The following is a 17,522-nucleotide window of genomic DNA, read 5'->3' on the forward strand; positions in this document are numbered from 1 at the left end:
GGGGTTGGTGTTAGGGTTGGGGGTTAGAGTTAGAGGTACGGGTTAGAGGTCAGGCATTAGGGTTAGGGGTTAGGGTTAGGGGTCAGGCTGTGGGGGTTAGGGGTTAGGGGTCAGGCATTGGGGGTTAGGGGTTTGTGTTAGGGGTCAGGCATTGGGGGTTAGGGTTGGGGGTCAGGCATTGGGGGTTAGGGGTCAGGCATTGGGGGTTAGGGTTGGGGTCAGGCATTGGGGGTCAGGGGTTAGGGGTCAGGCATTGGGGGTTAGGGGTTTGTGTTAGGGGTCAGGCATTGGGGGTTAGGGTTGGGGGTCAGGCATTGGGGGTTAGGGGTTAGGGGTCAGGCATTGGGGGTTAGGGGTTTGTGTTAGGGGTCAGGCATTGGGGGTTAGGGTTGGGGGTCAGGCATTGGGGGTTAGGGGTCAGGCATTGGGGGTTAGGGTTGGGGTCAGGCATTGGGGGTCAGGGGTTAGGGGTCAGGCATTGGGGGTTAGGGGTTTGTGTTAGGGGTCAGGCATTGGGGGTCAGGGGTTAGGGTTGGGGTCAGGCATTGGGGGTTAGGGGTCAGGCATTGGGGGTCAGGCATTGGGGGTTAGGGGTTAGGGGTCAGGCATTGGGGGTCAGGGGTTAGGGTTAGGGGTCAGGCATTGGGGGTCAGGGGTTAGGGGTCAGGCATTGGGGGTTAGGGGTTTGTGTTAGGGGTCAGGCATTGGGGGTCAGGGGTTTGTGTTAGGGGTCAGGCATTGGGGGTTAGGGGTTAGGGGTCAGGCATTGGGGGTCAGGGGTTAGGGTTAGGGGTCAGGCATTGGGGGTTAGGGGTTGGTGTTAGGGTTGGGGGTCAGGGGTCAAGCCTTCAAGTTGGGGGTCAGGCCTTCGATTTGGGGTTAGGGGTCAGGCCTTAAGGTTGGGGGTCAGGGGTTAGGCCTTCGAGTTGGGGGTTAGGGGTCTGGCCTTCGAGTTGGAGGTCAGGGGTCAGGCCTTCGAGTTGGGGGTTAGGGGTCAGGCCTTCAGGTTGGGGGTCAGAGTTAGGGGTCTGAGCTTTGGCTTCTGCCCCACACTTTCTGGCATTCAATGGGAGAAGCCTAGAGCTGGGGGGAGCCGTGGGTCACCCCACGGATTGTCTCTGGGGACCCCTGGGGGTCATCCAGCCGGACCCCAAGGGGCATCTAGGGGGCTGCTATGGGTCATCTAGGGGGAGTTCTGTGGGTCATCTAGGGCAGCTTCTATGGGTCATCTAGAGGGACATCTATGGGTCATCTAGGGCAGCTTCTATGGGTCATCTAGGGGGAGTTCTGTGGGTCATCTAGGGCAGCTTCTATGGGTCATCTAGGGGGAGTTCTATGGGTCATCTAGGGGGACTTCTATGGGTCATCTAGGGCAGCTTCTATGGGTCATCTAGGGGGACTTCTATGGGTCATCTAGGGGGACTTCTATGGGGCTTCTATGGGTCATCTAGGGGGACTTCTATGGGTCATCAAGGGGGACTTCTATGGGGCTTCTATGGGTCATCTAGGGCAGCTTCTATGGGTCATCTAGGGGGACTTCTATGGGTCATCAAGGGGGAGTTCTATGGGGCTTCTATGGGTCATCTAGGGGGACTTCTATGGGTCATCTAGCAGGACCCCAAGGTGCATCTAGGGGGCTTCCAGGGCTGATCTATGGGGCTTCTATGGGTCATCTAGGGCAGCTTCCAAGCCTCATCTAGGGGGCCTTCTATGGGTCATCCAGCAGGACCCATAGGACCATCTAGGGCAGATTCCACGTCCGATCTATAGGGACTTCTAGGGGTCATCTAGGGGGGCTTCCAAGCCTCATCTAGGGGGCTTCTATGGGTCCTGTAGGGCCACCTCTATGGGTCTCTACGGGGCCTTCTATGGGTCCTCCAGCAGCCCCCCAAGTCCACCTAGGGCAGATTCCACGTCCGATCTATAGGGACTTCTAGGGGTCATCTAGGGGGGGCTTCTATGGGTCATCTAGGGCAGCTTCTATGCCTCATCTAGGGTGAATTCTATGGGTCATCCAGCAGCATCTGGTCCATCTAGGGCAGCTTCCAAGGCCAATCTATGGGGCTTCTATGGGTCATCTGGGCTGACGTCTATGGGTCATCTAGGGCAGCTTCCAAGGCTCATCTGGGGAGAATTCTATGGGTCCTGTACGGCGACTTCTATGGGTCTTCTAGGGTAGCTTCTAAGCCTCATCTAGGGGGCTTTTCTATGGGTCCTCCAGCAGGACCCATAGGACCATCTAGGGCAGCTTCCAAGCCTCATCTATGGGTCCTCTAGGTCGCTTCTATGGGTCCATTCAGGGGGGCTTCTATGGGTCATCTAGGGCAGCTTCTAAGCCTCATCTAGGGTGAATTCTATGGGTCCATCTATGGGGCTTGCAAGGCTCATCTAGGGGGGCTTCTAAGCCTCATCTAGGGGGAATTCTATGGGTAATCTAGGGGGAATTCTATGGGTCATCTAGGGCAGCTTCCAAGGCCGATCTATGGGTCATCTAGGGGGGCTTCCAAGCCTCATCTGGCGCTCATCTATGGGGCTTCTATGGGTCCTGTAGGGCGGCTTCTATGGGTCCTCCAGCAGCCCCCCAAGTCCATCTAGGGCCGCTTCCCCGCCCGATCTATGGGTCATCTAGGGCAGCTTCTGAGCCTCATCTATGGGTCCTCTAGGTCGCTTCTATGGGTCCATTTAGGGGGGCTTCTATGGGTCAGCTAGGGCAGCTTCCAAGGCTGATCTATAGGGAATTCTATGGGTCCTCTAGGGCAGCTTCCAAGGCCGATCTATGGGGCTTCTCTGGGTCCTGTAGGGCCACCTCTATGGGGCCGTCTATGGGTCCTCCAGCAGCCCCCCAGCCTCCATCTAGGGCGGGGAATCTATGGGTCGCGCTTTCTCCCTCTTTCTATCTCTCCTTTTCTCCTTTTTTTCATTCTTTCTTCCCTCCCTCCTTTTTGCGCGCTCCCGCCGCCGCGCAGGCGCGCTGGCCCTCCCTCGGCGGCGGCGGCGGCGCGCTCCAGGCGCAGGCCGCGTCCCTCCGACCCCCAAGCCAGCCCCCCAACCATGCAGGAGACCCCCAGCCCCCCAAGTTCCGGGGAAGGAGAGGAGGAAGGAGGAAAAGGAGGAGAGGAAAAGGAAGAAGGAGGAAAAGAGGAAAAGGAGGAGGAGAAGCAGCAGGTCAGGCCCGCCCCACCGTTTCCCGCCCCACTTTTCCCCGCCCCACATCCCCCCCAAATCCCCGCCCCACTTTTTAGAAGACCCCTCCGTCTCTGGGAATGGCTCGCTATGGGGCTGGATTGGGGGGGGCGGGCAGGGCGGGCTGTCACCCCCTTGGCGGACTCCGCCCTCTTTTGGGGGGCGACCCACAAGTCAGGCCGGCGACCCCCAAGTCCCTCCCCCTAAGTAGGACCCCGGTTCTTCCCCTAGATGCTTTCTATGGGGCAGGTTTGGGAGCAGAGGCTTGCAAGGGATGGTTTGGGGGGGCTGGGCTTGCTGACCCCTTTGCAGACTCCGCCCTCTTTTTTTGGGGGGCGCCCCCTTGATTCCGGCGACCCCCAATTGCCTCGCTGCCTCCTCCCTCCAAGCAGCACCCCATAGATGCTTTCTATGGGGCAGAATTGGGGGCAGAGGCTTGCAAGGGATGGTTTGGGGGGGCTGGGCTTGCTGACCCCTTTGCAGACTCCGCCCTCTTTTTGGCTGGGACCCACAAGTCAGGCCGGCGACCCCCAAGTTCCTCCCCCTAAGTAGGACCCCGAGTCTGCCCCTAGATGCTTTCTATGGGGCAGAATTGGGGGTTTCCCCTTCCGGGCTCCCCTCTTCCTGTCAGCCCCCTTTCCAGACTCCTCCCTCTTTTTGGGGGTCATTGCGGCGACCCCCAAGTGCCTCACTGCCCCACACCTGAAGCGGCACCCCCATTCTGCCCCTAGATGCTTTCTATGGGGCAGGTTTGGGGGAAAAGGCTTCCCAGGGCTGGTTTTGGGGGGCTGGGCTTGCTGACCCCTTTGCAGACTCCGCCCTCTTTTGGGGGGACGCCCCCTTGATTCTGGCGACCCCCAAGTGTCTGGCTGCCTCCTCCCTCGAAGCAGCACCCCATAGACGCTTTCTATGGGGCTGGTTTGGGGGTTTCCCCTTCCTGGCCCCCCTCTTCCTGTCAGCCCCCTTTCCAGACTCCTCCCTCTTTTTGGGGGTCATTGCGGCGACCCCCAAGTCCCCCACTGCCCCACACCTAAAGCAGCACCCCAATTCTCCCCATAGCTGCGTTCTATGGGGCTGCTTTGGGGGCGCTCGGCTTCCTGCCCCCCTCTTTCCGTCACCCCTCCTTCCAGACCCCTAACTCTTTTTGGGGGTCCTCCCCATAGATTCCGGCGACCCCCAAGTTCCTCCCCCTACTTAGCACCCCCATTCTGCCCCTAGCTGCTTTCTATGGGGCAGATTTGGGGGGAGAGGCTTCCCAGGGCTGGTTTTGGGGGGCCGGGCTTCCTGCCCCCATTTGCAGACTCCTCCCCCTTTTTGGGGGACCCCTAAGTCACGCCAGTGACCCCCAAGTCCCTCGCTGCCCCCTTCCTCCAAGCAGCACCCCATAGACGCTTTCTATGGGGCTGGTTTGGGGGTTTCCGCTTCCTGGCCCCCCTCTTTCCGCCGCCCCCCTTTCAGACCCCTCCCTCTTTTTTGGGGGGGACCCCCAAGTCGTCCCAGCGACCCCCAAGTTTCCCACTGCCCCCCTTCCTCCAAGCAGCACCCCATAGATGCTTTCTGTGGGGCTGGTTGGGGGGCACAGGCTTCCCAAGGCTGGTTTTGGGGGGCCGGGCTTCCTGCCCCCCTTTGCAGACTCCGCCCTCTTTTGGGGGGTCATTGCGGCGACCCCCAAGTGTCTCACTGCCCCACACCCAAAGCAGCACCCCGATTCTCCCTATAGATGCTTTCTATGGGGCTGGGTTGGGGGTTTCCCCTTCCTGGCCCCCCACTTTCTGCCACCCCCCTCTCAGACCCCTAACATCGTGGCGACCCCCACTTTTCTCCCCCTCCCTTGAAGCGGTACCCCCTAGATTCTCCCCACAGCTGCTTTCTATGGGGCAGGTTTGGGGGGTTCTCCTCATTCTCACCCCCCAAATCCCCCTTGAAAAAGGGGGCGCCCCGCTTCTCCCCATAGCAGCCTCCCCCAGTCTCTCACCCCCTTTTTTGGGGGGGCTGCCCCTCTTTTGAGACCCCCAAGTCACCCTATGCGACCCCTAACTCTCCCTATAGCACCCCAGATCTCCCTATGCGACCCCTAACTCCCTATAACACCCCAAATCTCCCCATAGCACCCCATGTCTCCCTATGGGACCCCAATGTTCCCTATAGCACCCCAGATCTCCCTATGCAACCCCCAAATCTCCCCATAGAACCCCATATCTCCCTATGGGACCCCTAACTTTCCCTATGGAACCCCCAATCTCCCCATAGAACCGCAACTTTCCCTATAGCACCCCATATCTCCCTATGCGACCCCTTACTCCCTATGACACCCCAAATCTCCCCATAGCACCCCAGATCTCCCTGTGGGACCCCCAACTTTCCCTATAGCACCCCAGATCTCCCTATGCGGACCCAAATCTCCCCATAGAACCCCATATTTCCCTATAGAACCCCAACTTTCCCTATAGCACCCCAGATCTCCCTATAGCACCCCATATCCCCCTATAGCACCTCAAATCTCCCTATGGGACCCCTAACTCTCCCTATAGCACCCCAGATCTCCCTATGCGACCCCTTACTCCCTATAACACCCCAAATCTCCCCATAGCACTCCATATCTCCCTATGGGACCCCAACGTTCCCTATAGCACCCCAGATCTCCCTATGCGACCCCCAACTTTCCCTATAGCACCCCAGATCTCCCTATGTGACCCCCAATTTCCCTATGGCACCCCATATCTCCCTATGGGACTCCATATCTCCCAATAGCACCCCAGATCTCCCTATGTGACCCCTAACTCCCTATAACACCCCAAATCTCCCCATAGCACCCCATGTCTCCCTATGTGGCCCCAAATCTCCCCATAGAACCCCATATTTCCCCATAGAACCCCAATGTTCCCTATAGCACCCCAGATCTCCCTATGCGACCCCCAACTTTCCCTATGGCACCCCATATCTCCCTATGGGACCCCAATTTTCCCTATAGCACCCCATAGCTCCCTATAGCACCCCAAATATCCCCATAGCACCTCAAATCTCCCTATAGCACCCCAGATCTCCCTATGCGACCCCTAACTCTCCCTATAGCGCCTCAGATCTCCCTATGGGACCCCAATTTTCCCTATAGCACCCCATAGCTCCCTATAGCACCCCATATCTCCCTATAGCACCCCAGATCTCCCTATGCGACCCCTTACTCCCTATGACACCCCAAATCTCCCCATAGCACCCCAGATCTCCCTATGGGACCCCTAACTCTCCCTATAGCACCCCAGATCTCCCTATGCGGCCCCAAATCTCCCCATAGAGCCCCATATTTCCCTATAGAACCCCAACTTTCCCTATAGCACCCCAGATCTCCCTATGCAACCCCCAACTTTCCCTATAGCACCCCAGATCTCCCTATGCGACCCCCAACTTTCCCTATAGCACCCCAGATCTCCCTATAGCACCCGAAAATCTCCCCATAGAACCCCATATTTCCCTATGGGACCCCTAACTCTCCCTATGGGGCCGCCAGCCATTTTGGGGCTGCCCCCTATCTCCCGCTATGGGGCTGCCTGTCATTTTTAGGGGCGTCTTTTTCTCCCTTCTGGTTCTGCCCCACTTTTGACACCCCAAATCTCCCTAGGCGACCCCTAATTCACCCTAGGCGACCCCTAATTCACCCCATAGCTCCCTATAGCACCCCATATCTCCCTATAGCACCTCAAATCTCCCTATGGGACCCCAACTTTCCCTATAGCACCCCAGATCTCCCTATGCGACCCCTAACTCTCCGTATGTGACCCCCAAATCTCCCTTTGCGACCCCTAACTCTCCCCATGGGACCCCATATCTCCCTATAGCACCCCAGATCTCCCTATGTGACCCCTGACTTTCCCTATAGCGCCTCAGATCTCCCTATGCGACCCCAATTTTCCCTATAGCACCCCATAGCTCCCTATAGCACCCCAAATCTCCCCATAGCACCTCAAATCTCCCTATAGCACCCCATAGCTCCCTATGGCACCCCACATCTCCCTCTGCGACCCCTAACTCTCCCTATAGGACCCCAGTTTCCCCCAGGTGACCCCTAACTCTCCCTACAGCCCCCCAACTTTCCCTAGGCGACCCCTAACTCTCCCTACTGCCCCCAACTTTCCCTAGACGACCCCTAACTCTCCCTACTGCCCCCCAACTTTCCCTAGGCGACCCCTAACTCTCCCTATGCGACCCCTAACTCTCCCTATGCGACCCCTAACTCTCCCTATAGGACCCCAATTTTCCCCAGGCGACCCCTAACTCTCCCTAGGCAACCCCTCACTCTCCCTATGGCACCCCACACCTCCCTCGGCGACCCCTAACTCGCCCGGCGGAACCCCAGCCTCCCCTTTGCGACCCCTAACTCTCCCCACAGGACCCCGATTTCCCCTCGGCGACCCCTAACTCGCCCGACGGAACCCCAGCCTCCCCTCTGCGACCCCTAACTCTCCCCACAGGACCCCGATTTCCCCTCGGCGACCCCTAACTCGCCCTCTGCCACCCGCAGCCATTTTGGGGGGGGTCCCCTACCTCTTCTATGGGGCAGCCCCCCAAGCCTCCCCTCCCTGCCCCTCTTTTTCCGTGGGGCGCCCCACGGCTCGCTATGGGGCGCCCCACGGCTCGCTATGGGGCGCCCCACTTTTTCTGTATACGCAACACCCCCCCAAAAATGGGGGTTCCCGCCTTGTCTGCCCCCCAATTTCACCCCCTTAATTTAATTTAATTTTAATTTAATTTTAATTTAATTTTAATTGCATTTATATTTGCATTTGAATTTCCATTGAAATCGCCATTGAAATTCCCTTTCCCATTGGATCGCATTGTATTTGGCGCCCCTAGCGGCCACTATTTTCATTTTTCCTCCCATTTTCTTGCATTTCCACCCCAAAATTAGGAATTAAAACGCGGGAAACGGGGCAGAAAAATAAAGGGAATATTAATTAATATGTTTCCCCTCCTCTCCAATTTATTTTCCCGCTTTTCCCCATTTCCTACTATTTTTAATCAATTTATTTCTGCCAAAAAACCCTTTTTTAATCCATTTCTTTCTGCAAAAAACGCCCTTTTATAATCCATTGATTCCTGCAAAAAAACCATTTTTTAATCAATTTATTTCTGCAAAAAAAACCTTTCTTAATCAATTTCTTTCTGCCCAAAAAGCCATTTTTTAATCCATTTATTTCTGCAAAAATAACATTTTTAATCAATTTATTTCTGCAAAAAAACCCTTTTTTAATCCATTTATTCCTGCAAAAAAACCCTTTTTAATCAGTTTATTTCTGCAAAAATCCCATTTTTAATCCATTTATTTCTGCCCAAAACGCCCTTTTTAAATCCATTTATTTCTGCAAAAAACGCCATTATTATTTTTTTTTTTGCAAACTGCCATTTTTTTTTCCAACTCCGGATGGGGAAAAAAAGCTGTTTTTTTGGCTTCCGGAAAGGGAGAAAAAAATCGCAGATGGAGGAAGACGAACCGGTGAATTTTCTGCCGCATTTTTTTGGGGGGAAAAACCAGTTTGCTGTGAAATCTTTTCATTGCAAAAAATGCTGTGAAATCTTTTAATTGCCAAAAAATGCTGTGAAATCTTTTAATTGCAAAAAATGGGAGGTTTGGGGGGAGAAATGGAAATTGCACGAAGGAGGTTGAATTTGCAGAAATTAGCATTGCAAAAAAAAAGAGCTTTTTGCAGAAAATTAACATGGCAATAAATGGATTTTATTTTTATTTTTTGCAGAAAGGGGTTAATAATATATCCAGTTTTTGCAGAAAATTCACATGGCAATAAATGCATTTTATTTTATTTTTTGCAGAAAGGGGTTAATAATATATTCGGTTTTTGCAGAAATTAGCATTGCAAAAAAAGAGGTTTTTGCAGAAAATTGACATGGCCAGAAATGGATTTTATTTTTATTTTTTGCAGAAAATAAAACTTAATAATATATTAAGTTTCTGCAGAAAAATCACATGGCAATAAATGGATTTTATTTTTATTTTTTGCAGAAAATTAACGTGGCAATAAATGCATTTTATTTTATTTTTTTGCAGAAAGGGGTTAATAATATATTGAGTTTTTGCAGAAAATTAACGTGGCAATAAATGCATTTTATTTTATTTTTTGCAGAAAGGGGTTAATAATATATTAAGTTTCTGCAGAAAATTCACATGGCAATAAATGCATTTTAATATTATTTTTTGCAGAAAGGGGTTAATAATATATTCAGTTTTTGCAGAAAATTAACATGGCAAGAAATGGATTTTATTTTTGCAGAAATTAACATTTAAAATTAGGTGTGTTTTTTTATGCAGAAATTAGCATTTAAAAAGGAGGTTTTGGGGGGTTTTTTGCAGAAATTAGCATTGCCAGAAAGAGGTTTTTGCAGAATTAAATTACATTACAAGAAGGTGGTTTTTTTTTTTTTGCAGAAATTAGCATTGCCAGAAATTTATTTTTTTGCAGTAATTAACCTTGCAAAAAGGAGGTTTTTTTTGCAGAAAAAGACATTGCAAAATAGGGGTTTTTTTGCAGAAATTCACATTGCAGAAAAGAGGTTTTTGCAGGAATTCAGATGGCAAGAAATGGATTTTTTGGGCAGAAATTCACATTGCAAAAAAGAGCTTTTTGCAGAAATTAACATTGCAAAATAGGGGTTTTTTTGCAGAAATTCACATTGCAAAAAAGAGGTTTTTGCAGGAATTAACATGGCAAGAAATGGAATTATTTGGCAGAAATTCACATTGCAAGGCCGGTTTTTGCAGGAATTAGGATTGAAAGAAATAGAATTTTTTTTGCAGAAATTCCCATGGCAAGAAATGGATTTTTTGGCAGTAATTTTGGTTATTTTTTGCAGGAATAAACAGGATTTTGGGGGGTTTTTTTGCAGAAAATAAGATTGGAAAATAGAGGTTTTTTGCAGAAAGTAAGATGGGAAAATAGAGGTTTTGGCAGAAAATAAGATTGCAATGAAAGAGAATTTTTTTTGCAGAAATTAGCATTGAAATTAACATTGCAAGGTGGAGGTTTTTGCAGAAATTCACATGGCCAGAAATGGATTTATTTTAATTTTTTTGCAGAAATTAACATTCTGCTTTTAGCAGAAAATGACTTTGCAAATAAAGTGGCTTTTTTTTTGCAGAAATAAACAGGATTTTGGGGCTTTTTTGCAGAAATAAACAGGATTTTGGGGCCTTTTTTGCAGAAATAAACAGGATTTTGGGGCTTTTTTTGCAGAAATAAACAGGATTTTGGGGCCTTTTTTGCAGAAATAAACAGGATTTTGGGGCTTTTTGCAGAATGTGCAGGAGGTTTTTTAACATTGCAAAGAAATGGATTTTTTGGGGCCGAAATTAGCATTGCAAGAAGGTGGTTATTTTTTGCAGAAATAAACAGGATTTTGGGTTGTTTTTTTTTTTTTTGCAGAAATGGCCTTTGCAGTAGAAGGAAGGGTTTGGTTTGGGGTTTTTTTTTTTTTTGCAGAAATTAACATTGCAAAAGAGGTTTTGGGCAGAAATTAACTGTTAAAAGGAGGTTTTTTGGCAGAAATAAACATTGCAAAAAAGAGGTTTTTGGCAGAATTAAAATTGCAAGAATGAGAGTTTTTTGCAGAGATAAACATTGCAAGAATGAGGGTTTTTTTGCAGAAATAAACATTGCAATATAGCGGTTTTTTGCAGAATTAAAATTGCAAGAATGAGGTTTTTTGCAGAAATAAACATTGCAAAAAAGAGGTTTTTGGCAGAATTAAAATTGCAAGAAAGAGGGTTTTTTTTGCAGAATTAAAATTGCAAGAATGAGGTTTTTTTCAGAATTAAAATTGCCAGAATGAGGGTTTTTTTTTTCCTTTGGCAGAAATAAACATTGCAAGAAAGAGGGTTTTTTTTGCAGAAATTACATGTGTCTTTTTTGCCGAAATTAACATTGCAAGAACCAGGCTTTTGCAGAAATATGGCAAGAATTGTGCTTTTTTTTTTTGCAGAAATAAACAGCTTTTTTTTCTGCAGAAATGGCCTTTTTTTTTTGCAGAAATGGCCTTTTTAGGTGGAATAACCTGATATTCTTATTTTTTTGCAGGAATTCGAGGTGGTTTGCTTGCTTTTCTTGTTGCAGAAATCCCCATTAAAGCCAAGAAATACCTCTCTTTTTTTTTTAGGGCAAAAAAAAAAAATAATCCCCTTTTTCAGAGGGAGGCTTTCTGCAAAAATAAAAATTAAAATCCCATTTGCAAGAGGTTTATTTTTTTGCAGGAATTTTCTTCTCCCCAAATCCCTGTCTCTTGATTTCCCATTATTTCCTTTATTTTCCATGTTTTCCGATTATTTTTACTATCTAGCCTCAAATCGGCCTGAAATCCTGCCTTTTATTTTATTTTATTTGCTTCCAACCTCCCTTTTAATTTTATTTCTCTCCTTTTGCAATCCTTCCCAATGCAAAGAAAAAAACCCTTTATTTTTATTCGTCTTTTCTTCCAGATCTTGCAATCCTTTCAAATGCTCCCATTTCTTGCAATTATTCCTATTTTTTAATTCCAATTCTTCCCTTGCAATCCTTCCAAAATGCACATGAAAACCTTCCTTTAATTCCTATTTTTAATTGCAATTATTTCTATTTTTTCATTAAATTCTTTCCTTGCAATCCTTGCAAATGCACATGAAAACCTTCCTTTAATTCCTGTTTTTATTTGCAATTATTCCTATTTTTTCATTAAATTCTCTCCTTGCAATCCTTCCAAATGCACATGAAAACCTTCCTTTAATTCCTATTTTTAATTGCAATTATTTCCATTTTTCAATTTCGATTCCTCCCTTGCAATCCTTCCAAATGCACATGAAAACCTTCCTTTAATTCCTATTTTTAATTGCAATTATTCCTATTTTTTAATTCCAATTCTTCCCTTGCAATCCTTCCAAAATGCACATGAAAACCTTCCTTTAATTCCTATTTTTAATTGCAATTATTTCTATTTTTTCATTAAATTCTTTCCTTGCAATCCTTGCAAATGCACATGAAAACCTTCCTTTAATTCCTGTTTTTATTTGCAATTATTCCTATTTTTTCATTAAATTCTTTCCTTGCAATCCTTCCAAATGCACATGAAAACCTTCCTTTAATTCCTATTTTTCATTGCAATTATTCCTATTTTTTAATTCCAATTCTTCCCTTGCAATCCTTCCAAATGCACATGAAAACCTTCCTTTAATTCCTATTTTTAATTGCAATTATTTCTATTTTTCAATTTCGATTCCTCCCTTGCAATCCTTCCAAATGCACATGAAAACCTTTCTTTAAGTCCTATTTTTAATTGCAATTATTTCTATTTTTTCATTGCAATTCTTGCAATCCTTCCCAATGCTCCCTGGGGCGAATTATGCATGCAAAACCGATTTTATTCTATTTTAATTCTATTTTATTTTTGCAAAATCAAGCCCTTCCAAATCTCATTTCTCTTCATGGCAAACAGGATTTTATTTTAATTTATTCTATTTTATCCTTTGCAAAAATCTTTCTCTTCAATGCAAACAGGATTTTATTTTATTTTATTCTTTGCAAAACCTCCTTTCTCTTCCATGCAAACTGGATTTTATTCCATTTTATTTCCATTTTTTGCAAAATAAATCTCATTAAAAACCCCCCTTCCTCTTCCATGCAAACGAGATTTTATTCCATTTTATTTCCATTTTTTGCAAAATAAATCTCATTAAAAATCCCCCTTTCTCTCCCATGCAAAGGGGATTTAATTTTATTTTTTGCACAATAAAAGCTCGTTAAAAAGCCCCTTCCTCCCTTCATTTCAATGCAAACCAGGCCATTTTGCATCCGAAAAAAATTCCTTTTTTTCCTCCCCTTTTCCCTCCTCCCTTTTTCCTCCCCCTCCTTTTCCCCTTTTGCATTCCTTCCTTTCTTAATTCACGTAAAAATTAAAAATAAAAAGAGATTGGAGAGAGAAGGAAGAAGGGGGGGAAATAAATGCAATGAAATGCAATGAAATGCAATAAATGGAATTTTTATTTTATTTTTATTTTATTTGGGGAAGAAAAAATGAAATAAAAAAATCTGGAATTTCAAGATGGCCGACCGACGAATTTAGGCAGCCAGACGAGCTTTGCAAAAAATCAGGGAAATTAGCCCGAAATTAGCTAAAAATCAGGTGGATTTTTTAATTAGGAGGAAATGCAAGAATTGAGAATAATCAGAATTAAATGGGGGGAAATTCCGAGCTGGAATTGCTTTCGTTTCCCCTGGAATTTCGTTTAAATTAATTTCCCTCCTTCCCCTAATTGGCTAATTTGAAATTTTTTTCTGATTTTTTTCCCCCTGGCTTCCGGAAATCGTCTCGGATATCGAATATTTATATATCCGATTTTATCTCGAATATTGAATATATATTTTCTAGCAAATATTTCTTTCCAAACCTCGCCAGGGGGAGAAAAAGAAAGAAAAATTAGATATTATTATTATGATTATTTTGGAAACTGTAGGTGATAGATCCTTGTTATTAGTGATTAATAGCGATTATTAGTGCTAATATGTTGACTTTTAGGTTATTGTTTTTTGGATGATCACTATGATCACTATTATTTTGGGAATTATTCTTTATTATTCTTTATTATTATTGTTATTGTTATTATTTTGGAAATGGTAGATTATTCATAGTTATTAGTTATTAATAGCGATTATTAGTGTTAATATGTTGACTTTTAGGTTATTGTTTTTGGATTATAACTATGATCGCTATTATTTTGGGAATTATTATTTATTATTATTATTTTGGAAATGGTAGATTATTCATAGTTATCATTAGTTATTAATAGCGATTATTAGTGTTAATACCTTGACTTTTAGATGATTATTTTTGGATTATCACAATGATCACTATTATTTTGGGAATTATTCTTAATTATTATTCTTTATTATTATTGTTATTATTCTTATTTTGGAAATGGTCGATTATTAATAGTTATCATTAGTTATTAATAGCGATTATTAGTGTTAATACGTTGACTTTTAGATGATTGTTTTTGGATTATCACTATGATCACTATTATTTTGGGAATTATTCTTAATTATTATTATTTTGGAAATGGTAGATTATTAATAGTTATCGGCGGTATGAAACTAATAATAATAATAATAATAGTTAAATATTATATGTTGGATTTTTGCTAAATGATTTCGGCGGTTTATTGACAACGCGTGAAGCTAATAATAATAATAATAATAATAATAATAATAGCAACCCCAGAGTGGCTAGCCGGATGGGCAAGATATTATTGTTATTATTATTATTATTATTATTACTACTACTACTACTACTGTTATTAATAGCAATATATCTGAGTTTCTAACCCTGGTTTCAAATATTATTAGTATTATTAATGGCAGGCTTTCAGTTTCTATTATTATTATTATTATTATTATGAATCACAATATATCTGAGTTTCTAACCCTGGTTTTTAATATTATTACTATTATTAATGGCAAGATATCTGTTTCTAACCCTGATCTCTATTATTATTATTATTATTATTATTATTATTATTATTATTATTATTACTGTTATTATTAATAGCAATATATCTGACTTTCTAACCCTGGTTTCAAATATTATTATTAGTATTATAAATGGCAGGCTATCAGTTACTAACCGTGGTTTCAAATATTATTATTATTATTAATAATCGCAATATATCTGATTTTCTAACCCTGGTTTTTATTATTATTATTATTATTATTATTGGCAATATATCCGAGCTTCTAACCCTGGTTTCTAATAATAATAATCACAATATATCTGAGTTTCTAACCCTGGTTTGAAATAATAATAATAATAATAATAATAATGGCAATATATCTGAGTTTCTAACCCTGGTTTCAAATATTATTAGTATTATTATTATTAATGGCAATATATCTTGAGTTTCTAACCCTTGTTTCTAATAATAATAATAATAATGGCAATATATCTGACTTTCTAACCCTGGTTTCAAATATTATTATTATTATTAATAATCACAATATATCTGATTTTCTAACCCTGGTTTTTATTATTATTATTATTATTATTATTAATGGCAATATATCCGAGCTTCTAACCCTGGTTTCTAATAATAATAATCACAATATATCTGAGTTTCTAACCCTGGTTTGAAATAATAATAATAATAATAATAATAATAATAATAATGGGAATATATCTGAGTTTCTAACCCTGGTTTCAAATATTATTAGTATTATTATTATTAATGGCAATATATCTGAGTTTCCAACCCTGGTTTCTAATAATAATAATAATAATAATGGTAATATATCTGTTTCTAATCCTGGTTTCAAATATTATTAGTATTATTATTATTAATAATGGCAAGAGATCTGAGATTCTAACCCTGGTTTCTAATAATAATAATGGCAATATATCTGTTTCTAATCCTGGTTTCAAATATTATTAGTATTATTATTATTATTATTATTATTATTAATGGCAATATATCTGAGTTTCTAACCCTGGTTTCAAATATTATTATTATTATTATTATTATTGTCAATATATCTGAGTTTCTAACCCTGGTTTCTAATAATAATAATAATAATGGCAATATATCTTTCTAATCCTGGTTTCAAATATTATTAGTATTATTATTATTATTATTATTATTAATGGCAAGAGATCTGAGTTTCTAACCCTGGTTTCTAATAATAATAATAATAATAACAGTAATAATAATAATAATAGCAATATATCTGAGTTTCTAACCCTGGTTTCAAATATTATTATTAGTATTATTAATGGCAATATATCAGTTACGAACCCTGGTTTCAAATATTATTAGTATTATTATTAATAATGGCAAGAGATCTGAGTTTCTAACCCTGGTTTATTATAATAATGATAATAATAATGGCAATATATCTGTTTCTAATCCTGGTTTCAAATATTATTATTATTATTATTAATAATAATAATGGCAAGAGATCTGAGTTTCTAACCCTGGTTTCAGATATTATTATTAATGGCAGTATATCTGAGTTTCTAACTGGTTTTAAATATTATCATTATTATTAATAACAATAGACCTGAGTTTCTAACGTTGGTTTCAGATATTATTAGTATTATTAATATTAATATTTATTTTTATTATCCACAGGCCGAGGGCAGCGTCAGCAGCGTTGGCAAAAGAGCTTCCGCCAGCAGGTATTAATAACGATAATAATAATATTCATAATGATAATAATAATATTATTAATAACAATGATAATAGTTAATAATAGTAATTAATAATAATAATAGCAATGGCAGGAACTACAAAGCAAAAACCAAAACCATCGTCATGGCAACCAAAAGTACAACAGTGAAACATTATTATTATTATTATTATTATTATTATTTAGTATCATTTATTAATATTATTATTTATTATAATTATTATTACGTCATTATTATTCAAAGGCTCCCAGTCCCGCATTCCCAGTTTCCCATTAACAGGCTCCCATTCCCAGTACCCCAATCCCAGTCTCCCATTAAAGGGCTCCCAGTCCCAGTCTCCCATTAAGAGACGCCCAGTCCCAGTTTCCCAGTCCCAGTGTCCCATTAAGAAGCCCCCATTCCCAGTCTCCCATTAACAGGCTCCCATTCCCAGTTCCCCATTCCCAGTCTCCCAGTCTCCCATTAAAAGACCCCCATTCCCAGTCTCCCAGTTCCAGTCTCCCAGTATCCCATTCCCAGTCTCACACTCCCAGTCCCCCATTAAAGACACCCATTCCCAGTTTCCCATTCCCAGTCTCCCAGTCCCCCATTCCCAGTTCCTCATTCCCAGTCCCCCAGTCCCCCATTAAAAGACCCCCATTCCCAGTCTCCCAGTCCCCCATTCCCAGTCTCCCAGTCCCCCATTCCCAGTCTCCCAGTCCCCCATTCCCAGTCTCCCAGTATCCCATTCCCAGTTCCCCATTCCCAGTCTCCCAGTCCGCCATTCCCAGTCTCCCAGTTCCAGTCTCCCAGTCCCCCATTCCCAGTCTCCCAGTTCCAGTCTCCCAGACCGCCATTCCCAGTCTCCCAGTCCCCCATTCCCAGTCTCCCAGTCCCCCATTCCCAGTCTCCCTGCCCCCCATTTAAAGCCCCATTCCCAGTCTCACACTCCCAGTCCCCCATTAAAGACCCCCATTCCCAGTTCCCCATTCGCAGTCTCCCAGTCCCCCATTCCCAGTTCCCCATTCCCAGTCTCCCAGTCCCCCATTAAAAGACCCCCATTCCCAGTCTCCCAGTTCCCCATTCCCAGTCTGCCAGTCCCCCATTCCCAGTCTCCCAGTCCCCCATTCCCAGTTCCCCATTCCCAGTCT

The 17,522-nt window shown here is 43.6% G+C and overlaps 1 protein-coding gene across 1 annotated transcript in view; it reads left to right on the plus strand.

Annotated features, from left to right (window-relative positions):
- Nucleotides 1–2,995: 2,995 nt before the first annotated feature.
- The window catches only part of ZNF618 (zinc finger protein 618), a 49,961-nt gene continuing 35,434 nt past the window's right edge, over nt 2,996–17,522 (plus strand). The window contains 2 exon segments of the mRNA XM_083484531.1: nt 2,996–3,165; nt 16,334–16,380. Of these exon segments, the coding sequence (XP_083340657.1) occupies nt 3,052–3,165; nt 16,334–16,380 (161 nt within the window). The 5' untranslated portion in view covers nt 2,996–3,051.

Source organism: Podarcis liolepis (genome assembly GCF_965112155.1).
Source record: "Podarcis liolepis genome assembly, chromosome: Z".
Taxonomy (NCBI): Eukaryota; Metazoa; Chordata; class Lepidosauria; order Squamata; family Lacertidae; genus Podarcis; species Podarcis liolepis.